Genomic DNA, 16329 nt, shown 5'->3' with positions numbered 1-16329 from the left:
ATGCAGGAGTCTCCAGGTGCTTTGGGTGTCGATGGCAGCTACACCAGCAATGTTCCGGCTTTCCTCACCAAATTGTGGACTCTAGTGGAGGATCCGGATACCAACCACCTAATTTGCTGGAGCGCTGTAAGTAGCCTCAAATCACCTCCTGAATACTCGTAAACAAGGGCTCAATTTACTCCGTACTTCAAAAGCCTTGCTTTTTGACATACAGTTCAATAGGTTCCCTATAATACCATGTCAAAATAAAACTGAAGTATAACGTGTCAGCTTTGGACTACCCAAATGAATAGGTGTCAAGTACAAAATTTCTTGCTAACACCTTTTATCGTTCTTTTAGCTATAAGCCAGTGCAGCGAGTCATTAGGATATACAGTATATTAATGATAACAAAGAAAAGCTCATTTCGTAATTTGAGAATTTCCACAATAAAAGTCACCAAAAACTCAGGATAATGCTATGCCATATCGTAGGGTGGATTAATCTTTCCTGTGAATTTGCAGGATTGAAAATAAAGTCAGCAGTCATTACTTTTTTTGTCTCTCAGTTTGCTCCCTGTGATATATTTTATATCTTTACACTGTAATAGTACCACTAATACTACTCATACAATATAGAAAAAAAGGCAATGTATATTTGCTGGCGGCAGGATGAATCCTTCGAAATCATCACTTTTCAGAAAACCCCCAAAATGGCACGTTTGTTCAACGTTACTTCGCCAAAGACAGCAAACAAACCATTTTCGACACCTTGGTGAATAATTGACCAAAATTATAGATTTGTGAAAAACTATGACATTTACAAAAATTGTGACAGAATGTTTTGGCACTATGCCAGCGAATGTGAGAAAGAAAGAAAAAAGTATTGCTTAGAAAATGCCATATGCAAAAAAAAAAACAAAAAAAAAACAAGAAACCCTGGATGAAAAACGGTCACGTGTACTGTCTCTGTCACGTCCATCGTTGTCAAAGCCGTGCATTTGTAAGACCTTGATCATGAACGAATTCATTTTACATGAGAAAAACTAAAAAGAAGAACTAATGTCATGCAATTTTTAATGAGCTGGTTGGAGCGTCTGTCTGCTGGTTGACAACCATTTTTGTCAATTTAATGGCATTGATAGGGTAGTATGATGTTATAGTGGTCAAGACAGCTGCCACACAGTCATGCGATGTGTTTTCCTCTGACATCCTAACCATACATTTTGTGTTTCAGTTCTTCTCAGTTGATTTGGGTCTTTTCTCAAAAACGACTTGTCCAATTGTCACATTATTATGTCACTTGGACACCTGAAAAAAAAAGGCAATTTCTCATTTCTATGAACAAGTCCCAAATACTTTGGCATATCCATGTAAATAATAGAGTCCAATTCTCTGCTCTGTTCGACATTATCGTTTGCTTGTGTCAGGTTGATCAAAAGATTTCTGAAATTGCTCATTGCAAGTGAAAATAATTGTTGTGATGTGAATGACATTTTGTGACCTATAAGAAATAGGAAGACTGCGCTTATTCTTAGAGGACTGCAAGTACAATTTTCCATCAGGATATTTTTTTCTTTGTGCAGTGTTGTCTTTTGCTTTCCAAATCCCAATGAGGGTGATTGTAGACAACTTAGAGTGCAAACAGTAAAACACTGCGTCAGATAGAATCCTCCTTCCAAAATCATCACTTTTCAGGAGACTTCGTGCCGGGAACCAATCATGTGTACAGTCGTGTACAAAACCTCCGAGTCATTCGGCATTTTTTTTCTGAATACAGTACTTTGGAAAAAAAACAAAAACGTGATGTGTTGAAGCCGCAATAAATAAAGTGTGATGTAGCGAGGGATCACTGTAAATAGCTAGCTAGCTAGCTAGATAGATAGCTAGCTAGCTAGATAGCTAGATAGATAGATAGATAGATAGATAGATAGATAGATAGATAGATAGATAGATAGATAGATAGATAGATAGATAGATAGATATCATTCATCTTTAAAATATCCTTTGAGTATAGATGTAATCCTGCATATCTAGTGACTCCATTGGACACATGTTCTGAATGAAAAAAGTGAATAACAGTACTTACTGCATTTGTCTGTTTCAGACTGGGACCAGTTTCCATGTGTTTGACCAGGGTCGCTTTGCGAAGGAAGTTCTACCAAAGTATTTTAAACACAATAATATGGCAAGCTTTGTCCGACAGCTCAACATGTGTGAGTCTTCTTTTATTCTCATTTCATATTTTTCCACCCCACACGCTTTTCTTCCTAATGCATTGGTATTCTCCTTTGCCCGCGTGTCTAGACGGCTTTCGAAAAGTTGTAAATATTGAGCAAAGCGGTCTGGTCAAGCCTGAGAGAGATGATACAGAGTTCCAACATTTGTACTTCCTTCAGGGACATGAACATATGCTGGAACACATCAAAAGGAAGGTATTGCATGGACATGAAATATTCACAGAACAAAGAATCCTGTGCCTCCCCCCCAAAAAAACCTCAGTGTCACAGAAAGACCAATGTGTGCAGGTATCAATAGTGAAGAGCGAAGAGACCAAAGTTCGCCAAGAGGACCTCAGTAAACTGCTTTATGAAGTTCAGCTACTGAGAACACAGCAGGACAACATGGAGTGTCAGATGCAGGACATGAAGCAGTGAGTAGACAGCTTGAGTGTGCTCCTCATGATCCTGGAACGAGGCTAGCAGACTAATACAGAAAACAGAAGCAAATTCATGAAGATCTAAAATTCTGTCACAGATTAAAAAATAATATTGCTTAAGGATCTCAGACAGACATTTCAATCAGGATTTCATTAAAAAAAATCCTTATTCTGCAAATACAGGCGTTCAAAATATGCATGCTTGAAAAAAAAAACCCCAACTCCTGTTGCAATGTTGTAACGTCAACTCGTACAATGACAGAGCTGTTTTTTTTTTTTTTTAATCTCCGGAGGCTATTGTTGTTCAATTGCTGCCGTGTGTTCTTTGTGTGCTGCCGTTTCTTTGTACTCAGCATTGTTCGTTCATGAGGGTAGAGAATGTTCACCTGCTCACCTGACTGGCACACACACACGCACGCATGCACATAACACACACAGTGATCATTTCTGCGCATGCACATGCATACAGTTAAAAATCGTTTGAAGCCACATTTGAATAAACTAGGTTACTTTTCATAAGATAAGATAAGATAAGATAAGTTATCCTTTATTCGTCCCAATATGGGGAAATTTACAGCCTCTAGCCTGATCAATTGATTATAGCATTCAACAGAATTAAAAATGCCTACGGGAACCCAGAATGACTATTTCACAAAGCTCTGTTTGGATGGCTCCACAAACAACAATTATGCAGTACAACTAAACAATTTGATCACTCGAGACATAACGAACAGATGACACCAAAAAATGTTAACAGCAAGCTTGCCATGAACGTAAAAGGTTTTGGATGCCATGCAAGAACACAAAGAAGAGAAATACAAACACAAAAGTTGGGCTGTGTAGAACGCTGCATCATTTCATCACTGCAGAATTTTTTTTTTCTTGCATTCATTGAAATTAATACAAACTGTTTCCTTGAGCTTGTGATCATATCTTTTTCTTGTACTGTTTGAAGGCAGAACGAGGTTCTGTGGAGAGAGGTGGTTTCACTGAGACACAACCACACACAGCAACAGAAGGTCATGAACAAGGTCAGTCCATATGATAAGAAGAATAGGACTACTCATATTAATAGGCAGTTGATGAAATGTCCTCGATGGACAATTGTGCCAGTGTTATAGCAGTTACAAAGAAGGCACGTGCACAAAGCAGTTGACCATATTTGCCTTCATCATCATCCCTTTTTTTCCTGAAGAATGCACATTTTCTTCAAGCTGCCATAATCAACAAACACTTCCACACATAATCAGCTATTATGCCCAAATGCTGATACTTGAAATATTATTTCTTTATCATTCAGATGTTCTTTTTTTTTATTGATCATTAATAGAAACATGTAATGAAGGCCACACACTTATTATGAATCGCAATTGTATTTGACTCATTTTAGTCAATATCACCATGCAAACATGTGTATGGTGTACATACATTAAATGTCATTTCCCACAACACCTTTCCCTTAACCAGTCCCACTATATATAATTGTGTGTGTGTGTGTGTGTGTGAGTGAGAGAGAGAGAGAGATTGAAAGCTTAGAGAGGGTTGCTGATTCATGCTGTGCCTTTTCTCTCTTTGCCAGCTAATTCAGTTTCTGTTCAGCCAGATGCAGTCCAACACACCCGGCACAGTAAGCCTGAAGAGAAAGCTGTGAGTACGCACGCACACACATACATGCTTACATTCATACATACATACACACACACACTCACCCATGCACATTCACGCACACACAAACACATGGGGTACCTATCAACAAAAGTGAGACAAATGGGGCCACAGTAGGGCAGAAGGAAGGGCTGGCTCAGCTGACAAACTGAACCATCAGGCTGCGTGAATGGCGACAAGTGCTGAATCAGTCACACACACGCATGCACACGCACACACAGATGGAAGGCAGAGTAGAGTGCATGACCCTGCTACAGCCAATGTATGTAAAATGCTGGTTCAGCCTTGCAGTGGGAAAGGCCCGTTCTCACACAAAGGTGATAAGAGAACAGACATTTCAGGGTCAGCAGCACGCCACCTGGCAAAGTTGCAATGATGTCTCATGCTTTACCATGAGTTGGCAACAGGATTTGGGAGATCACGGTTATAGCCGATGAGTAAATACAACAATTTCAGTATGAGCACAACTCCAGACCACACTAGGATTTAATTTAAAAAAAATATATAGATATAAAATATAGCACATTTCATACACAAGGCAACCCAGTGTGCTTCACACAAGCAAGAAAACTCCTAAAATCTTTTAGAAACACAACCGTTAATGACATTCATCGGTAAAGCGCAGAAAAACTAAAGTAGCTTCCAAAAATAACTAAAAGGACATATTGTATATATACTGTATACAGCACAACAGCTAAATTTACTTTGAACTCTGGGATCCACAAACTGACCCAAGTCAGCAGATGTCAGAGATCCTAATGGGTACATTCAATCAGCAAAGTTTCAAGACCCAATTCATTCATTGATTTATGAACTGGTAGCAGAATTTTAAAATCTATTCTACAGCATGTATACGTTTCTGCTTGTCTGCTTGAAGCATGCAATCCTTCAGTCAGGATATGTTTTTCTGCTGATAAAGGTTATTTTAGCGATTGATTTGATATGATTGCAGAATTTCAGGTGTGAGTTTATCAGCACCCCAAGATTTCAGACTTGATCTTTAGGATAGAAAAACATGTGTTTTTCCAACAGCACTCCCCTTTTCTTTATTGCCAAAAACAATGACCTCAGTTTTGTTTCGGTTGAGGTGAAGGACATTTCGATTAAACCAGTTGCTCTCAAGAGTGACACGGTGCGTTAATTGAACTGCTGTCATTTGGGGATATTGATTAATATAGCTGTGAGTCATCTGCATAACAACGTTGAAGTATTTGACCCAAAGGTAACATATACAGACTGAACAACAGGGGTCTGAGGACTGACCCTTGAGGGACTCCAACATGTCATGACTAATCAAATTCAAAACTTCCAATGGTCACAAAGTAACAAATTTCTCCCAAGTAGGACTTTAACCATTTGCGGACTGTTTCATTTAATCCCACACATATTATAATCAATTGTGTCAAATTGAGATCCAATAGGACAAGCACAGACGCATTTCCTGTGTCAGTGTTCAATCTTTTGTCATCTCGTACTTCAAGGACGTTACTCAATACTCTACAGTCCAAATAACTGGGTGACCAACTGACCAATCAGATAAAACAACCAACCAAACAAACAAACAAATGTACAGACAACCAAACAAACTAACTAAGTAAGTAACTGACCCCAAAAGAGGTTTCAGCATATTGACACTGCTCTGAGTCAGACGTTGACAATCGAAACCTCATTGTCTGTTCAGGCCACTGATGTTGGATGATGGCTCCATTAGCCCCCCTGCCTCCAAGTTCAGCCATACTAACCCGATGGAGCAAATACAAGAGCCCTTCTACATACAATCGGTGAGAGAAAATTCAAATTGTACACATTGCATTTTATGCAGCTGCCCTATATTTACAGATTCCTTATATTCATGAACAAAACTCCATGTACTGGGATGAATAGCAACCTGAATAGCAAGATACTATAGTGACACATATTATGATGATGGTAATAATATTCTTTGATTATTAATACGTACTCCGGTATTAGTTTACAAAGGTCTCCGCACTCCTTGAGAGGCAAACAACCCAATTTTTTTGGCATTTCCTTTTATATGCTTTAATGATGAAGATAGCGGACTATTTGAGTGCACTCCATTTACCATTTAACATTTTGAGAATTACATTTTTCATTTGTTGGATTGTGGCGCATTTTTACAAAATAGCGCAAAATGTGAATCCATCCTAACACCAATAGTGATTTTGAGTGGAAGCACAAGCTCTTTTAAACACACACACACACGCATAAAATTACAAAATTTGGCCGTCATCCGTCAGCGGCCTGGGCTCCATATATCGCCAGTCCATCCCCCCACCCAAAAAAAATAAATCCACAAACAATCAAAAAAACCACATCATAGTCCAACGGATGAAAAAGTAATGTGATTAAAATAATAAATGGAGTGCATCACCTAACAGTGCAGCTTCATTTTAAGGCCCTGATCAAAGAGCTTTCCACAGACATAACACCCACATATATTTCCCATATACTTATTTGCTAATCTAGCGAATTGAATTTTATAAAATATCTTACCATAACCAGAATACTATATATATTTATCTATGTGTGTGTGTGTGTGTGTGCGTTACTTTTTACTATTTTTAATAAAATTATTATTTTAAAAAAAGAATTATTATTTTTAGTGACATCAAACTGATGTCACCAATTCGTATGTAACTGTATGGTTTCCAAATTTCTGACCGTGCTTTCAAGTTACTTTGCATCCAACACTCACCACTGGTTTACATGAAAGATGAATTGTACACACCATCATGAAAAAAAAATTGACAAATCCTACGTTTTCTATCAAGGCCTATATGCTGCAGCTGGTTTGCGATATCAACACTAGATGGAAGCAGTGCTTAGTGAGAAATACGGTCAGGTGTGAACACCTTAATGTTGTAACTTTGCCTGAGGAAAAAACATTGCTATTCTTTCCTCTGTGATCTCTTCAAAAGGGTTCTACAATTTCTACACAGATGTGTTTTCTCTGAGTTGTTCCTTGTTTTTCAGGTATGGGTAGTTTAGACCGCAGAAGAGGTTGTTGATCACATTGACCTGTGGGTTTATGAATCCCTGAGACCTGTTTACATGCATTCTGTACAGTAAATTCACTTGACTTTATTGCTCGACTTTTTCAGCCATCCAGTGATACTGCTTCGTGTTCTACCACTGGGCTGACAGGTGGACCGATCATATCGGATGTAACAGACATGTCTCAAGCCAGCATGCTACAAATGCAGCCCGAAGAGACCAGGTGAGTGAAATTGATATCGGTAGCAGGATATTTCTCAACATGAATTCCTGTCATCCTACTCAACATGAGTCACAAACTCCCAACAAATGGATAGGAGCTGTTTGAAATTGCTAAAAACACACCTGCTAAAACAAACAAACAAACAAAAAACTTGGAAGGTAATTGTTTAGGTTCTTTATTTAGTTGATCCCCATAACAGTCACTGATCTCACTGCATGCCACTGGTATGTTGGCACTGTAGGCATAACATTTGCTGTCCACAGAAATTGTTCAAGGAGTGCTGTTTCTTCAGGATGGCACATGCATATATATGTTGCTGTGTCCCCCAGCACAGTGTAAGTAGGAGAATGTGGAGGAAATACCAAAACACAGGCCAGAATTGCTTGAATGGTCGAAGTGTACAGTAAAAGTACTAAACTAGGTAGCGGTATTGCTCTCTGCCTCATTGTGCAAAGACGAACAGGAGGCAAGAGGAAAATTGGCACCCAGCTGGCCACTTGTGTGCATATTTTTGCCCAAAGAAATCTAGATAGAAACAGGTTCACTGAAGGACTGGCAGAAGATATGCAGAGCCTCTGCTCATAGCGTGGCAATATACAGTCAAAGGAGTGTTTGCCAGAGAACACCGCAACTGTCGGATTGGCCATTGGAGCCCTGTTCTCTTGAAAGATCAACCTCATTCTTAGACAGTCAGACATATTTGAGACATGCGAGAGAATCTGCAGATGTTCTGGTGATTGTAACAGCCTCCAGAATGACAGGTTTGGCCTTGGACCAGTCCATGATTCATATCCATCCATCCATCCATCCATTTTCCGAACCGCTTGATCCTCACTAGGGTCGCGGGGGGTGCTGGAGCCTATCCCAGCCGTCTTCGGGCAGTAGGCGGGGGACACCCTGAATCGGTTGCCAGCCAATCGCAGGGCACACAGAGACGAACAACCATCCACGCTCACACTCACACTCACACCTAGGGACAAATTTAGAGTGTTCAATCAGCCTGCCACGCATGTTTTTGGAATGTGGGAGGAAACCGGAGCACCCGGAGAAAACCCACGCAGGCCCGGGGAGAACATGTAAACTCCACACAGGGAGGCCGGAGCTGGAATCGAACCCGGTACCTCTGCACTGTGAAGCCGACGTGCTAACCACTGGACTACCGGGCCACCCTGATTCATATCTGAATATGAAATAAATATAGTATTGTATGACTGAAATGTATACATGTATGTATGTATGTGTTTTTCATTTGTCAATTTAGTTATTGAGGGTTGGCCATTTACAACTTAAATGGTAAATGGCTTTTTATTACCAACACTTACAGGATCGGGGGTGATGCTTTGTGATTGACTTTCATTTTGATAGTTGTAGCAAGCCTTCAAAAAAGTATACACAGACCACTTTGTATGTAATTTCCCTCATTTTTTTAAGTCATAGGGAAAAGTGCCTGATGCTGATCAAAGAAGAGCCTGTGAGTCCAGGAGTGAGAGCAGGAGTGAAAGGAGGCAGTGTTGGCGGAGGAGACACTCTGGCATCGACCTCCTCCTGCGAGGTGTGCACCTCAGAACCTCCTGTCCTTCCTGTCGCAATGGTGCAATCTGTTTTGGAGGGGAGAGGCTCATCCACGTCAGTGACAGAGAGGAGGATTAAGAGAGCTACGATAGAAAGGTACGCGCTCCCATCCAGTAGATTCTTATGCACACACAACTTGTCACGGTGCGTATTTGCGCCTGCAGAGTGGAGTGTGCTTCTTCTGATGCAGTGGAAAATATGGATATGAGCTTGGAGGAGTTGCAGCAGCTGATACTCAGGAGCCATCAACAGAGTAACATGGATCCAGGGACCGGTACTGTTATGGACGTAAGCACACACGGGCATGCACACACGTCGATAGTGGCTGTAAATAGTCTTCACACCCCTTTTCAAATACCAGATTTTTGTCATCTCGAGAAATGAGACCTATAACTTGTACAACTCTATTGTGTTTTTTTCGTTATGTTTTTTGTTTTTGTTTTTGTTGTTTTAGAGAGGCGGAAGTAAAAATGAACAACTGATATAATGAGGTTGACCTTTTTATAACCGAGATGTGACTGTGTTCAGCATTCACTAATTTCATTCCAATTTGTGTTAAATAGAAGTCAGGGAGTACCCGACACCATTTAAAGAGTCGGACATGTTATCGGATACGGAAATTATGTATTTCCACATCAATGGTGGAAAAGGTTTTGAAATAATTTATTTGAACATGGGGGATGTAGACTATCCATTGCGTAAATGTACAATTGTAAAATAACCACTCCACTTACACAGTATTTGGCCTTTCACTATTCCCTGCCCTGTAAACCAGATATGTTGCCACAGCTTTTGTCTCTTTTGCAGCCCTTCAATGTAAACCTTCCACTGACTGAATGGAGCTTCAATGAGATGGAGTCCAGCCTCAAATCAGTAAGTTGAATGTGCATTTTGTCCATCCTTACTCCTCTATAATAAAATGTTTCCTTCTAAGGTGTTAGCTATTTTGTCCATTTCATCAACTTTCCCAAGTCATCTTTTCCATGCCTGAGCGAGCATTAAAATCACTCGCATTGCGGCGCATGTTTCTGTCACTTCACAGTATGTCTTCCAAAACCAAGAACCTGAGACTTTTCCAGCATCAACTTGTGAGAAACAGTGATCAGTTTGTGCCTGAGTGGTCCTTTTCGAAATGGAAGGTAATCATCTTGCCACATAATCACATTAGGATTTTGACTGTTGGGATATATTTGTTTAAAAAAAAATCTTCCATGTTTATTCAAATACAGTGCATTATGATATTGTTGCTGATGACAAACTTATGACGATGCAGACGTTTGAACACAACTAGATTGTCTGTGTTCTCTTGCATGGCCTCTGTAACAGCAGCCATTTATTATAGCATCATGATTAAAAAAAACTTAGTGGCCAATTTTCTTAAATGGATTGAGTGTTAGTGAAATGGGTGTCCGTAGGTACTTTGTTATGTCGTCTGAATGTACACTAGGTGGCAGTGTTGCAAAAAAAAACACGAGATGAAAAAGGTTGTGCTGTTTCAGAAAATACAATGTTTAGCCTTGTTATTTTGCCTCCGACACCACATACTTAGAGACAATTAAAGGGATGGACGAAAACCCACTTGCACCCTTGCTTAGTCCTTTATAAAAAAAAAACTCACTTTGTCCTCTGTCCCAAAAATGGACATCCGTTCCAACTACTTTAAAATGGAAAACAAAGCAGAAATGTGACGTCTATGGTTATCAGACAGCAACAACATACTTCTAAATCATCTTTTTAATTGTAAAAATATATCATCCTTTCAGTGGCAACATTTTCCAGTAAAATCTCTTGCTTTGCTTTGTGTGGACCTAATAATGATACTTTTCTCTATAGGCCACAAACACATCTCACATCCCTGCATGAATTTGATCCTGGGCAAGCTCTGAATTATATTTGCCTTCTTTGCATAAGTTTTATTATGAAATGCAGAAATGATCATATTTGTAACAATGATGTCTTTTTTTTCTTGAATGGATTGCTTCAATTATATCAACTCTTTTACCAGCTACGTGCACACAGTGCATGCTTGGCTTGAGCACTTTAGTCTTTCTGTGAGAGGGAATTCCTACTTATGGAAGTGACTTTTACCTCTTAGAATCATATTATTACTAATGTACAAGTGAACATTGTGATTATCTGAGTGTGAGAAAACAGGGTGTGAGAGCGTCACTGTATTTTTTCCTGTATGATTTTTTTTTTGTGTGTGTGTGTGAAAAAAAAAATGTAGGAGCAATCAATACAATTTTGTGTGTTAATCTTAATGAAGGTGGCATGGTGATCAACTGGTTAGCACGTCGGTCTCACAGAGCAGAGGCACAGGGTTCGATTCTGGTTCCGGCCTTCCTGTGTGGAGTTTGCATGTTCTCCCTGTGCCTGCGTGGGTTTTCTCCGGGTACTCCAGTTTCCTCCCACATTCCAAAAAACATGCATGGCAGGTTAACGGAACACTCTAAATTGTCCCTAGGTGTGATTGTGAATGCAAATGGTTGTTCGTCTATGTGTGCCCTGAGATTGGCTGGCAACCAGTTTCAGGTGTCCCCCGCCTACTGCCCCAAGACAGCTGGGATAGGCTCCAGCACGCCCGCGACCCTTGTGCGGATAAGCGGATCGGAAAATGGATGGATGGATGAATGTTAATGAAAGGCAAGTTGTCTCTAGTACAATAGAAGACTTCAGTGAACATATGGAATCAAGCCACTTTAAAATCTATTCAGAAACAGTTCTAAGTCTCGGTAGGACATACTGTAGGAGGTTTAAAATCAAGCCCATATGCTGTACATGTGTAGGACAGACGGGTAGGTAGGGTAATTTTGTCTATTTACATGTTTGGTTTCAAAGGATAATCACTGATAGACTTTTCAATTTGATCAAAACGACAGCAACACTGCATTTTTGCACAAACAATATACACGACGCAATATTTTGTTATTTTATAAACACTGGCATTCTACACTTGCTTGATGAAGTCCACATGGACCTTCATGACAAGAAACATATCAGATATTTAGACACTGCCTTTCCTAGTTTCAAATTTCCTCCTGTGTTTTAATATGGGTTCAGTGAGGTGGTTTCTTGAGCATTTCATCATTTATATATCTATAAATTGAAGTAGTGCAGATTTATTCTCTGGAATAATAACAAAAACCCGAATTTACTCACATGTAACGTCGTTCCGTTCGAAACAGCAACACCGCATAGATTGATCTTAGATAGTTTTAGTGCTAGTATCCTTGAGCAGAAGTTCTTAAATGATCATTTGAATTGTGCAATACTGTACAGAATGCAATATTTGGATGACCGTAGGAATGTAGGAAAGAGCAACTGGGAGTGGTGAAGTGGAACACACCAAAGTAAGATGCACAGCAGAATGAGAATGACTGCCTGTCTAAAAATCCTGAAAGCAGGAGGAACGTGACCTGGAGGAGGATTTCATTTGGCATACTGTTGTGGATCAGAAACCGGGCATCCATTTACTTTCAAATATGGTGAACATTTCACTGATGGAACTTTTACTACTGATGAACTATATTATGCCTTATAATTGATCAGTGTATCAATTTGTTTCCATTTGGACCCGATGTCACGAAAATTGAAGTCCACTCAAGTTGACAAATTACCAGAAAAAAAAAGAGTCAAAGAGAAAACATGTGCCTTCTGCTTTGAGGACTGTAGATATTTGTGACGTGGACACTCCTTCCCTGTGTATGTCAGCTTTGGTGTAAGACGTGGAATTGCACTAAAAATACAGTTGTATATCTGAAAGTGTACATCACATTTAAGACGGCATTTATCTTCCTGTTCCTCACAACAATTTGATTGTTTTACAGGAGTGACTACACACATTGAGCTGCTGATGGGTTCTTTATTTATCCTCTTTTCATTTTTAATCATTTGCACTGGAAATGAATGGATGTGTGTTAAGTTGCATGCCGCTAAGTATTTGTAGCAAACCAAGTGACAATATGACTGCCGTAAAAGAAAGAGCCTGGCATCCCCAAAAAAAGCATTGTTACGCTATGAAAAGGAAACCGAATTGAATGTGTCATCGCTCATCATAGGCTTTCTAATATTTTTAAATAAACGACACACCAAAATGATTTGATGACTACCATTAAAGAGATTTTCGTGTTTCAATGCTTTTAAAGCGGGCCATCATCAGTTGCAAATGTGAATGTGTTAAAAGGCTTTCATAAAAAGACTAAAGTGCAATGTTACATAGGGTCAAATTATGGATATGTATTTCAAATGTGAACAAAACATTAATAAATGAAAGAAAAGGGATATTTGAATGAGACATTCTCATGGCATTTGTGCTTTGAATGATATGCATGCATGCATGTTTGTTAGAATGTAACCTTAGAACAATCCTGTGTGGATTTTGCATGTTCTCGCCTTGGTGTGCGTGTGGGTTTTCTGCGGGTACTCCTGTTTACTCCCACATTCCAAACGCATGTCCGATAACTTCAAAACTCTGAATTGCGCGTGGTTGGGAATCTGAGTTTTTCCATATTCTTTGGGATTGGCTGCTTACCAGTCTTGGGTGCACCTTGCATCTCACGCGGAATCAGCTGGTGTTGACTCCAACTCAGGACCTAAATGTATGGAAATTCTTTGGCCTTTCCCAAACTGGTTTGTCTCAATGTTGAAGAAAGATCTAAGCATATCCCCAGTATCTAAAATACACACCAGCAGAGGAAATGTGATTTTCCATATGGAGGCTGTAGCGTGAAAGTATGCATTGAAACTTTTTTTTTTTTAAATCTTGAACTTTTATTTTCGCCAGATAAAAAAGAACAGAATTATTATTTACAGCCATGGCTTGACAAGAGGCAAAGCTACTTGAGGAAAGGAAAAAAGATCGGAAATACAATTAAAATAACAAATAAAACAACAAGAAGTGTGGGACAAATAAAGGATATCTTATCTTTTCTTATGTTATCTTAAGTTCAATCACGGACGCTTTTCATTCCATAGAAATGTGTTCCAAACTGCTTTAACCATTTTGAGGCAATCTTCACAGTAGGTCTTTGTAATGAGTCATTGAATTAAGGTTTGCAATGCATTTTCATCACATTGAGCTTGCCCCAGAGCAAAATAAATAATGGAGACCACTGTTTTACACCAATCTTAATTTTTTTTTAACCTGGACCAAATTATCACCAATGACAGGGTGAAAAGTATGCCCAAATATTGAATCCCTGACCGGGACAACTAAACTCACTGGGTTGAAATAAGGTAGCTGTAGGATGTTAGAGGAATTTCCGATAATTTTGCCCAGTTCACCCGCAACTTGATTGTCAGCATCCTGAGAGATGCACATGACATTGGGTTCTCAAAAAGTTTACTGTCAAATCCTCCAAGCAGACCGAATACTGTCATATCACATTTTGAAAAAAACACAGTATGAGGAATGTGGTGAGCGCAGATTGTGAGGAGAAACTAAGGTTTGCGTTTGGTAGTAACTTTAAAATATTTTAGAGAGCAGATAAGCTAACAAATTGTAGTTCTCATTTGGTTTTGGCTCGGTTATGATGCTTTCATGATGCGACTGCTTTTATGACAAAAAATATTTTTATAGAACTCCGAGTGATGTGAAAATGCAAACCAGCTGCCAGTGAAATCAGTTATTGACGTCAAACTAGTGTGAGGCTCTGAAACAGTGACGTTTCTCGTCTCCTCAAATGGGCATGCCATAAATGCCATTCTTTGTTCTGGGATATCTCGAGTTACTGAACATTTCATTCGCATACTCTACTACAACTTCAATAGTTAATTAAATGGTGTTAATTCAAAATAAATACGTTTTAAAGTATCCATTAATTTGTCTCTAATTTCCAATATTCCAGATGAGATGGGTTAAAACCTCATTTGATATACGATAGCTGAGACTGGAAGTTGAGAATTCAAGGCGAGTTCAGCCACCCCCTGTTCCCAAGAAACCACCAAAAACTGAGCTTGAGACCAAATGTTTAGGTGGGAGACTCTATTTTGTTTAACCGATGAAGGTAAGAGCCACATGGAAGAGCTCATTCTAGGTGTTTGTGTACAAAATATGAACATGCATTGCATGTGTGTTAAGTGGCACAATTTTAACACACAATCACTACTCTTCAAAATATGTGATGAGATAAAAATAAATGGTTGAACATTTACAAGAAACACATCAACATAAATCAACCCAACCACAGTACAGGTGTCACGTCCCGTGTTTGCCAGCAGGGGGCGGGCTTTCTCTCCGCCGCCCACACACCTGTTACGCATTGGTCGGTGATTACTCTGCCTTTATTAGGACGCTCTGGCAGTCGACTCACTGCCGGAGAATTCCACGCCGTGCCATTATTTCTCTCGCTCAGATTCCTACCTTGATTACTCGTTGCCTCCTAGCCTTGTGGCTGTTACTATGCGTCATTATTCTTCTCGTATGAAATTTATACACTTGTCTAATCAGACCTTCCTCGCCATTTGTTTACCGCGAGCGTTTTCGGTTGTTCCCTTTATTCCTTCCCTGGTCCTTATTTTGACCAGCGCTTTTTGTTATTTTTCCTTGTCGGGTATTTTGTGTTCTTTATTAAAGACTCCCTTTGTTCTCTGACAAAATCCTTTTACGTGTCTGCTTTTTCGGGGATCCACCTCCTTATTTTGTTGTGCACGAAGCGATCTTTCCATCGCTTCGGGCACAACGTGACAACAGGTAATCAGATTTGAAACTTTAATTTAATTTGTCTCATATTTGATGTGTAAATTAGTCAAGATTCGGAAATCAATTACAATTATGAAAGGTCAAAAGCTATTTGGTATTTTTAAATAATATTTTGGGATGCATTTTTTATTACAACAACCAGTTACGTTATTATTATTATTATTATTATTATTATTAGTGGTAGTAGTATATTTTATCATGTACAGTACAACATGCGTATGATTCTGTATTTGGTTTACCTGGATAATTTAAAGATTCGTTGTTTGATAACCAATCCTCCTCCAACTTTGGAATGACCCGTATAGTACACAAGACGACCATTCACGTCATCTTGTGACTCTCCTAACATGAATGTTAGGAGGTGATAATCGAACACCGTCACCATTCTTCAACAGCGCTGCCCATGGATGTCTTTCCATCGAGGCAAACACGACCCCCCCCCCCCCCCCCTCCCCAGCCCCCATTTGCCCGGTTCCCATCCTATTTCATTTCATTATAACCCGAAAATCGTGGTTGA

The 16329-nt window shown here is 39.4% G+C and overlaps 1 protein-coding gene across 1 annotated transcript; it reads left to right on the top strand.

Moving 5' to 3' along the window:
• hsf4 (heat shock transcription factor 4) lies at positions 1-13406 on the top strand. The gene is made up of 13 exons (XM_052062150.1): positions 1-126; positions 2086-2194; positions 2286-2413; positions 2507-2631; positions 3593-3668; positions 4217-4284; positions 5984-6083; positions 7425-7540; positions 8978-9208; positions 9277-9400; positions 9920-9985; positions 10155-10251; positions 10946-13406. Exons 1-12 carry the CDS (start codon positions 1-3, stop codon positions 10212-10214), a joined length of 1329 nt encoding a protein of 442 aa, XP_051918110.1. The 3' UTR covers positions 10215-10251; positions 10946-13406.
• The last annotated feature ends 2923 nt before the right edge of the window (positions 13407-16329 follow it).

The sequence above is a fragment of the Hippocampus zosterae genome, chromosome 3 (assembly GCF_025434085.1).
Source record: "Hippocampus zosterae strain Florida chromosome 3, ASM2543408v3, whole genome shotgun sequence".
Classification (NCBI taxonomy): domain Eukaryota; kingdom Metazoa; phylum Chordata; class Actinopteri; order Syngnathiformes; family Syngnathidae; genus Hippocampus; species Hippocampus zosterae.
The sequence above is the reverse complement of the archived record's forward strand: the minus strand, read 5'-3'. Positions and strand labels throughout refer to the sequence as shown.

Coding starts and splice junctions, on each gene's coding strand:
- hsf4 (XM_052062150.1), top strand. CDS start 1: ATGCAGGAGTCTCCAGGTGCTTTGGGTGTCGATGGCAGCTACACCAGC. Junction 127..2,085: donor ACCTAATTTGCTGGAGCGCT/GTAAGTAGCCTC, acceptor TGTCTGTTTCAG/ACTGGGACCAGTTTCCATGT. Junction 7,541..8,977: donor ATGCAGCCCGAAGAGACCAG/GTGAGTGAAATT, acceptor TTTAAGTCATAG/GGAAAAGTGCCTGATGCTGA.